Consider the following 10,659-nt stretch of genomic DNA (forward strand, 5'->3'; position numbering starts at 1 on the left):
TTTTTATGTTGTCGTGTTTGGTAAGCCAAAAAGTAGCTTATAAGCTAACTTTTCGAAAAGCTACTTAGACTAGCTTTTTAGGAGCTTTTTTAAAATTTTCGAAATACACCTTTAATTAATTATAGAAACACATACTCTTATATGTCATTTTATGTAATTTTGTATATTTCAGCTAGCTTTTCAGCTAGTTTTACCAAACGTTATTTTTTATCAACTAGCTTTTCAGCTATCAGCTAATTTTTTATTTAACAGCTAGCTTTTCAGCTAGTACGCCAAACATAACCTAAATGATTTCTATACATTTGTAAAGTCAAAAGTGAATGTGAATGAATTGTTCAAAATTCAAATCATTCTTACACAACATCCACACAATGTTTTAAAGAGTATTCAAAATGTCATCAAGCAAAACTACGTAACTCATAAACCAATATACAATCTTAAACATTTGTTATCTTAAAACATTATTGTCCCTGAAAGCATGCCGTATACATTCGCAATCTATTAGCACCAAATTAGAATAAATGTTGCCATATTACAACTATGGGCGACACTACATTATGTTTCCCATCAGTCCAAATTAATTTACCTAACTCTGTCTCCATATTCCCCCATGAGCCAGTTACCTTATGATCAGACTCAATCTTAACTGTGTAACTTTGTTTTTCCCCTTTTACAGTAAATTGCATTCGCTGTGGCACTACTGTTACATTGACTCCTTTTGGGCTAGTAACAATAGCATTGTAATTTGATGTACCTTCCCCGACATGTGTTACAGTTCTTGTGACTACTACCTCTGGTTCTGATGAACCTCTTGGTTCACCATACGCGATTGATATCGCTGGGTAATTGATGTTCCATGGTTTGTTTTGCTTCCCCCTACACCTGACTGGTTTTGGAGAAAACTGTCTAAAAGCTTGGGTTGAGTAGTTCATTGCACACAAGAACTGAATATAATCATTCGCTGTTATGTCATATACCAATCCTGGATCAACCGCTTTTCCAGGATCTATGTGACCTGAACCGGTGCCCCACACATTGGCTTCGTTGTATGATTGTTCATCTAGCAATGGCTTCCCTTCTCTGTCAACCATGTATGCCGTGGTCATGATTGCGGATCTAATCATGGCAGGAGACCAATCTGGATGGGCCCCTTTCAGTAGAGCAGCCAAACCTGACACGTGAGGACACGACATGGAAGTGCCCGATGCTATATTAAATCTTGTTCTTCGAAGGTCAGAAGGAATTTCGCTAGGTGGCACATCATTAGGCCATGCTGCTAGGATGTCAACACCTGGTGCTATTACATCAGGCTTGAGTACATAAAGCGAGTCAATACTTGGTCCTCTTGATGAGAAGGATGCAACTACAGGTGCAGGTTTCACCCCTGTTCGAGTCCCGTGAACTATTATCTTCGCCATTGGATTTTTTGAAGAGCTTATATAAGCATGGAGCTTTTTACCACCTGATTCGGTTATCAACATGCCTGGAATTGTGTAGGAATCTGATACTAGTCCTTCACCTTGAGGAGAAACGTTTGACACAATTACCCCTATCCCTCCAGCTTCCTTGACCACTTCACCTTTCTTGACACGAGCATTACCACCTCGGTCACAAATCACTATCTTCCCACGTACCAGTTCTGTGTCAAGTGATTCCGGCATGCAAGTGGCTGCTCTCGAGTTGTAAAATCTCCCTTGCGAGGCGTTCCTTCCATGGATTAATGGAAAGAATTTTGTTGCTGGGATTGTTGTGCTACTTGAAACAGATGCCCCTGTGATTACTGTGCCATCTTCCAAGATCAGATCTGCTGGAAACCTCCTGTCGATTGTACTTGCACCGACGGTTGTGATCCACGGAGCTGTGTTTGTCACCGACATAGCATCAGGACCTCCATTACCTGCTGAAGCCGAAACGAGAACACCTCTTGTCATTGCTCCAAAAGCTCCTATAGCTATGGGATCAAGATGATATGGCCTACTTCTGGAGCCACCTACGGAGATGGAAATGACGTGGACACCGTCTTCAACAGCCTTATCTAATCCAGCGAGTATGTCTGATTCCCGACAACTCTCTCCCCAACATATTTTGTACGCAGCGACTCTGGCTTTGGGTGCCACTCCGACAGCTACTCCTTCTGCATACCCGAACAGTGATGCATTAGCAACCACCCTTCCAGCTGCAGTGGAGGCTGTGTGGGTGCCATGGCCATCGGTGTCTCTTGAAGATCTAATCTGAGCTGAGCTGTTGGTTTCTTGGATGCTTGCATCAAATCCAGCAGTAAAATATCTTGCTCCTATTATCTTCTGGTTACAGAGATTTTTGGTGAACTTCTCGCCTTCCATGCACTCGCCTTTCCAATCCGAAGGGATTGGACCAAGATCTTGATCATGGAAGCTTGATGCTTCAGGTGAGATACCAGTGTCCAAGATGCCAATAATGGCATTAGAACCATAATCTGACTCCTTCAATAGGCCATTAGGTTCATTACTATCAAGCCCCAGAAACTGAATTGATCGAGTAGTATGAAGCTGAAGAGTTTGGTCAGGTAAAACAGCCACAACGCTTGGGTGGGCTTCCAGTTCTTGAGCTTCTTGAGGAGTCAGTCTAGCTGAAAAACCATGGAAAACAGTCTTGTAAACATGAAGGAATTCTTGGTTTGGCTTTTTGTCACTATTGAATTTGTGATAATCCAACTTTCTTGAATTCAAACTTCCAAGGGTTGCCTTATACCAATGCTCTACATCAGCGAAAACAGATGGTTTCAAGTCGTTTTGAATCCTGACTATGAAGCTTTGGGTATCATCAAGCTGCACAGAATTTGCTATGAAAAAACAGACGATCGAGTAAACCAAAAACCAAAACCGACCCATCTTGTTAAAAAAAGATTGATCGATTATATTATCGAAGCTACGCGTGTTGGTTTATAATGCAAATGAGATTGTGAAAAAACATGAGCTGGATTAAGAAACCCACAGAAGATATGAGGGTGAGCATGATTAGGATAAAAATTTGGATGCGTCATGCGTGAATGCAATGTTGTGAGTTGGTGTCTATTTTAAGCATTATAACGTAAGATACATCTCACCCTTATCTTGTTGCATAGTTATAAATGGTATAAACATTTTTCCAATGCTTTTGTCAGAACTGACAGAAAGTGTCCAGAATTTGCCGCAAAAGTGACGAAAGATAAGTGATGATTCATGGAATTTTTGTGCCCTGTTCAACACATGTTCGGGCCGTTGTTGGTTTGGGCTTTTGCATTTTTTTCTGGCCTGTTGCACTTTTACGTTTAAAGCCTTTGTCGTAGAAAGGCCATAATTAATGGAAGGGCAGTTTTAGTTAGACTTTAATAATGTAAGCCAATCATTAATAGTAGAAAAATCGAAAAGCACCCCTTATAATCTTGATTTTGACACTTTGGGTGTAACTATCAAATATAAGGTGTGAGAATATATTATTAATATCATCTTCTATATTTTTATTTAAATCTTGCTATTATACTAAAAATACAAACAAATATAATTTTTTTTTATATTTGATGTTAATTATTATTTATTTTATGAGTACATATAATTAGCATAATCTTATACATTTATATTTTATTTATAATTACTATTTACTTTATTAATAAAAATATTTTATTCAATTTAATACTTTTATAATAGTGTTTTTGCTGGTCAAATAAAATACAGAAGATATAATAATAAACTACTATTATTAAAGCTTGGGATAATATGAAGGAAACGTGAACACCGTGGAAGTACCGTGGAAAATTGGGTTGAAATTTAACGTGTCCAAGTCCATTTTCCAAAGAAGGGATTCTGCCACGTAGACGTAAAGGATAAGTATAATATGATTATGACCAAAACAATTCTGCTTGCATGTGTCTTATTCGTATGAAAAAAAAAATTGCTTATTACATTCATCCACATTCATATGTAAGACTTTATTAGTGTGTTAATCAATTTGTGGGTTTGTTATTTTTATAAGAAGAGATTCAAAATTGTAAACTCATAAATAAAATGATTCAATCCTTCCTAATAAATCATTTTTTTTTACTAAATGTCATCTTCTCCTTCACTTGGATAAATGTCATTTTTTAGAATTTTTAAATATTTTCTATTTTCCACTTGTCATTTTATTAAATTAAAATTCCACATTTAATATGTAAAGTAATATATATGTACGATATTTATTAGAAATGGTTTATATATGTAATGTATTCAATGTATTAAAGCCTCATTAATTTTAATAATTTAAAATTTTTCTTATAAATTCAAACTTCTCAGATTGTTAAAATTTTATATTTAACTTTTTTAAATAAAATCATATAATACATGGGTCTCACAACTAGTAAATATTAATTAAAGAGTAAATAATATGGATGATACCTATGGTTTATGGTAATTTATGTATTTGGTCTCTAATCGTTTTTTTAATTCGGATAATCCCTTAAACTTTATTTTAATGTGTAATCAGATTCTACCAGCCATATTTATCTATTATTTTTAAAAAATTATAACTTATCCTTTCTAATAACTAAAGGTTTTTTTTTCCACTTGTTACATTCTCATTCAATTTGCCAAATGTTATTTTATGGTTATTTTGAATTAATTTTTTTTAACATGTCATTTTATAAGTTTTTCTATTTTATTAAATTCCACATAATATTTTAATGTAATAATTGCAATCAATATAGTAATAAATTGATATCAATTTCATTAATAAACTTACCTTTTAATTTAAAAATTCCTAAAATTAAAACTCATTAGTTTCTTTTCTTTATTTAAATTATTTTTTTTAATTTAAAAGATAAAAGATATTTGCATTATAATAATTCATTATTTATTTTTCTTATAAATTCAAAGTTCTCAAATATTTTGAATTTTGTATTGAACTTTTTGTTAAATTAACCAAAGTAATACATGAGTTTCACAACTAGTTTTTGTTATTACGGTTTAATACAATAAATAGGGCCATCAACCCCTTATCCCAACAAATGCTCCTCTTTTTCACTTCTCGTGGAAGACTTCTCTTCATCATCAGTCGAAAACACATAACCAGCAGCATCCAAACCTACCACTCCTGTGTTGCTTCATCTCGACCACCTCTCCTAGACGGTCACCATTGTCATCACCACCGTCACCACAACATCTCCATATAAAAAAAATCCCCACCACACTGGACAACAACCGCATTCATCCACCACTTACGGCACATCAACTAATGTGAAGCTCATGGTCAGATCAACCATCGTTGCATTTCTATTAAACTGGCGCACGGCAACCATCGCAAAAACATCGTGAATCGGAGTTGTTACCACCATCGATGACGTGATCGGAGCCACCACGCCACCATCGTTGCATTCCCCTAGTTATTTAAATGTTTTTTTTTTACAAATTGTTTTAGATAAAATTGGTGTCACCACTACCAAAAGTCGTATATAAAATTGGTATGTTCCATAAAATGGTGGTCGTTTCATAAAACCTACATTTGATTTTGATTTGGGTTTCATAGATCGATGTTCAATTCATCATGCTTGATTTTCATTTTCGTCTTTGGTTTTGATTTTGGAATCGAGATGTTGAAATCGTTTCTAGATCAGAGTGTTTTGATTTTTTATTGGAATCTAGATTTTCATTAGGTTTTGATTTTCATCTTTGATTTTAATTTTGGAATCGAGACTTTCATTGGGTTTTGATTTACAACATTTTTTTGTAAATGGTCATAGTGATACCGAACATTATGATTATGAAGATAAGGAGAGGGGATTGGATCGACAGTAAGCAATTTTTTAACGGTGTGGGTATAAAGGGTATTAGGGGTGGTCTTATTTAGTTAACAAAAAAATTATAATAACCAAAATATAAATTAAAATAATTTAAAATAAATAGATAACGGAAAAAGAGTCTTTTTATGTATGGTATGGCCGAAATACACAGTAAATTAACGATTAAGGGACATTATATATATATATATATATATATATATATATATATATATATATATATATATATATATATATATATATATATATATATATATATATATATATATATATATATATATATAAGGAAAAATGAAAAAAGAAACAAACAAACAAAGACCAAATGCACAAGTTACCCCAAAATCATAGAAATCATCCATATTATTTACTCTTAATTCTATTATTATTTATAAGAAAATAAAAAAAATACAAAAAACAATATAAAAATTACATAATATGGTTAAACTTTTTACTAAAATGATTTATATTTTAAAACCAAATCAAATTTATAACCAAACAAGAAACATCAAATAATTTCCGTCCATTTGAATTAACAAAAGATATAACATATATGCACTGTTTAATGAACACATTACATAATCAAATTTCTTAATACTTCAATTTCCCTATATTCAATTTATTTCATACCAATTTTAGTTAAAACAGTACGCCAACCGAATCAAAGGCAAACAAAGCTTTCTAAAAACGTCAACCTTAATAATGGAATTGGAATTTACGTGGAACGGGGTTCGGAGTGTAAGAACCGCAACCCATGGTGATTATGACATGCCAATAAAAAAAGTTAAATTATACTGTTTGAAAAAATCGTTGGTAAGTTAAAAATTAGTGACAAAATTGCAAGAATGGTTCCTGTGGTATATTGCAAATTGTCACTTTGGGCCAAATAGGTTTTGACTAGCACAAATGGTCAAAAAGTTTCCATTTTGTTGCTAGTTTGGTCCATTCTGCTTTAACTTTTTATAAAATGACGATTTTGCCCTCTTTATTTTCTTTTTTTATTTTTGTATTACAAAAAAAAAGAAAAAAAAAAGAAAGAAAAGAAAAATACCCTTTCTCTCTCACTCACTCACTTTCACATACTCTCTCTCTCTCCCTCTCTCTCTCTCTCTCTCTCTCGTTTCTTGCTTACCACCGGCAAAAGAAGAAGAAATCGGCAGCTGTCGCCGGACTAGGCTGCCCCTCTGCCTCCCTCCAGTCAAGTAGCATCGCCCTAAACACCCGTTTCGATCGTTGATGCACTCCCTTTGAATCTCAACAGCCGACAACGAGAGAAAGGAGGTTGTGATCTGAAGTTGGGGTTTCTTGGCGGCTAGGGTTTTCAGATGGGTGTTTCGCGACTGGAAATCGAGGCGGAGAAACCTGTGATGTACTGCTCGATGAAGCTAGGGTTGTTTAAACCCACGACGAGACCCTTAGCAAAATCGGATTTATGATGAACACTACCCTGGTCTGGTTTCAAACAATACCTCAGATCTGTGTGTGAGAGAGATAAGATGATGAAGAAGAAGAAAAAAATGGCGTTTCAGATCCGAGAGAGAGAGAGAGAGAGAGAGAGAAAGAGAAACGATTTTTGGGTTTTGTGTGTATGTGTGTTTAATGTGTGTGTGTGTGTGTTTGTGTTGAATCTGTTGAAAAATCGATGGATGTTTATGTTGATTTGTTTTTTTGTTCTTTAGATTTCATGTGTTTGTATGTCGATCTGATTTCATGTGTGTTTGTTCATCTGTGGGTGGTGGCGGATGGTGGTGGTGGTGGTGGACTATGGTGGTGGCGGACGGTGGTCGAACAGTGGTGATGATAGATGTTCTTGAGTGTTCTTGAGGAAGAAGAAGAAGATGGGTAAGAAGATGTGTCTAGGAAAAATAACATGAGAGAGAGAAAACGAGAGAGAGAGAGAGAGAGAGAGAGAGTATGTGAAAGTGAGTGAGTGAGAGAAAGGGTATTTTTTCTTTTCTTTTTTCTTTTCTTCTTTTATTTTTGTAATACAAAAATGAAATAAGAAAATAAAGAGGGCAAAATCGTCATTTTATAAAAAAAAAAAAAATTAAAGCAGAATGGACCAAACTAGCAACAAAATGGAAACTTTTGGATCATTTGTGCTAGTCAAAAACTGTTTGGCCCAAAGTGGCAATTTTCACTATACCATAGGGACCATTCTTGCAATTTTGTCAAAATTAGTTGATAACAATTGTTTACTGAAAAGTTAGCTTCTACCCTAAACTCAGAGATACTTTTAATCATTATTTTATTGTGTCTTTGATACATAAAAAGACTCTTTTATCATTATCTATTTATTTTTAATTATTTTAATATTTATTTTGGTTATTATATATTTTTTTATTAACCAAATAAGGCCACCCTAATACCCTTTATACTCACCCTATTAAAAAATTGTTTTCGTTCCCTTCTCTCTATCTTCATAGATATAAAATGAAATAAAAAGATATTTAGAAGAACGCTTTTTTTATAATTAATTAACTCTTGAAAAAAACTACTCTAAGTAGCTTTTCGGAAAACTAGTGTATTAGTTACTTTTGACTTATAAAAATGTCCACAAAAAAAAAAAAAAAAAAAAAAAAAAAAAAAAAAAAAAAAACCTGTCAAACACAATCTAAAGTCACATTTAATCCTAATCTTCGAGAAGCAAGTGGGCCAATTAGCTTAATTCTCACGCGAGCGTTTACTGGGTACGCTTCCGAGCAACACCGAAGTCAATCTGCAAGCTCATGTATTAGTTGTTACAACTAATGGAGGTGAAAAGTATGAACCTTTGGTGCTCATTCGTACCACCCATACGTCTAACGATCAACAACCCGAAAAGAAGTCAAAAAGTGCGAAAAAGAAAAGGATGTCACAACCCAGTTTTCACGACGCTACGAGACCGCTGCCACATCGTTGCCAGCTCAGACTCCTTCCGAAATCTAAGCTATATCAACTGCCACTTCCATATCATAGAATAAAAAGGCTATCGGAAAAAGTATACGAGCATAAGGTAAATATATTTTCATGTTTAGCAACCCTGCCACCGCAACCAGAACTGCTAAAACCACCGCTACCCTGTAACTGTCTCCGCCTCTGCAACCAACCACCGCTACCTTGCTTCTGGGGTTGAAAGATTGAATGTTGAAAAATAATCTTCACTTCTTGTTCCTTCGAATGAGAATTCTTCAATGATCACCATTGCGCCTTGAAAAGTAACAAATGACTAAAAAGTCCATGTGGATCATAGAGTTATAAAAAACCTTTTGACCACAGTTGTTCAAGGACCCAGCCTTAGCTCAGATGGAGACTTCTTGCAGTATCTGTGTGAAAATACAGTCTCCTTGAGTCTCTTCTTCCTTTGAATTCGCTTTTCAAGACAATGAGAATTTTGAGACAAAAACAAAACTAAAAAGAAATAAAAAACAGAGATAAAAATATTTTTGAATTTTCAAATTTTATGATTTTTGTTTGATTTTTTTAGTTGTAATTCTCCCCTTTAAATTTGTGCATAAAGGAAAACTATGAACAAATTTAACAAAAACAAAAATAATGACTAAATTTAAGACTTTTTGGGATCAAAGTTGTCAAGCAATTCAAAATCGTTTATCAGCACACACCTGCATGTTTAGCTCTGGTCAATCACTAATATTTGTGGTCCATTTAAACACAAAAGATATTGACAATTTAGACAAATTATAAGTGACAAGACATTTCACCTATATTCCTAAATAGACCATTTAGCTGACGACGACCAAGGATATTGTTGTCCACTTAAATTCAGCAGCGAGATCTACAGACAACCTTTAAGTTAATTCAATATTAAGCATACTAGAATGTGTTCCCCATTTCACGACATGCCCTAGCAATCAAGGAATTCCAATGAGCTCTTTACTGTAGGTGAGTGCTCAATTATTTGAGAGTGAAGATAAATATAGAGATGCATATGTTGTATCCCAAGTCGGATGTCTTCCAATCATGCATAGGGAACAACATATGACTACATAGATAGAGGGATAGAGAAATAGAAGGGTGCATATGATATGTCCCAGGTCAGATCTTCCGATCATGCAGAGGGGACAACATATGACTGACATAGACAAATAGAAAGAAGCATAGATAGAGATATATATATAAATAGAGTTGCATATGTTGCATTCTAGGTCGGATATGTTCCAATCGCACAAAGAGACAACATATGACTGACAGAGAAGATAAGAAAGAAAAACAATTTCGCACCGACCTACTTTATCAAACCCCCCCCCCCCAGTCACCCTATCAGTACCAGAATTAATGACATAAGTTCGTACATTGAAGAAGTGTTGAGCCATAGTTCTAGATACGAACAGACTCAAAGCTGCAACAACTATTAGCTTAATGCTTAAAAGAAATCAACAATTGGGGCTCTGATAGTTCGAGATTCAAAGAGATCTCCACAAAGAAAGATTAAAGTTCATAACTCATGTCCCCTGCCCAAGCCGGCCCTAACCCTTATTAAAGCATAAACGAAAACCACCATACTAGGAAACTTAATCACAAAAATAAAGTCTATAATTAACTTTAATTAAATTACTAATCGCCCCTTGCGTTGCGTCTCTTATAAACTTGTCCCCATCTCCCCTGATTCATATCAATACCTCGCCCCTGAAAATCCACCTTGTCCCCAAGGTGGAAATTAGGAAATTGAGCTTGTATAACTTCGATATCCTCCCAGGTCGCCTTAGTCTCCGGTAAATCCTTCCATTTCACCAAAACTTCCTGTTTTCCTTGATGTTTCCTCAACTTCAACACTTGTTCCGGCACTACCTGTACTTCCATAGTCTTTGTCAATCCTTCTGGTAAATAAGATAGAGCCTCCTGGTCACCAATCATCTTCTTGAGCTGAGAAACAT

At 34.8% G+C, this 10,659-nt stretch overlaps 1 protein-coding gene across 1 annotated transcript; it reads right to left on the reverse strand.

The window, feature by feature from the left end:
• Positions 1 to 393: 393 nt before the first annotated feature.
• On the reverse strand, positions 394 to 3,062 carry LOC111918739 (subtilisin-like protease SBT1.5). Its single transcript, XM_023914357.3, has one exon. It carries the CDS (start codon positions 2,868 to 2,870, stop codon positions 513 to 515), a length of 2,358 nt encoding a protein of 785 aa, XP_023770125.1. The 5' UTR covers positions 2,871 to 3,062; the 3' UTR covers positions 394 to 512.
• Between the last annotated feature and the right edge of the window lie 7,597 nt (positions 3,063 to 10,659).

This window comes from Lactuca sativa, chromosome 6 (assembly GCF_002870075.4).
Source record: "Lactuca sativa cultivar Salinas chromosome 6, Lsat_Salinas_v11, whole genome shotgun sequence".
In the NCBI taxonomy this organism is placed as follows: domain Eukaryota; kingdom Viridiplantae; phylum Streptophyta; class Magnoliopsida; order Asterales; family Asteraceae; genus Lactuca; species Lactuca sativa.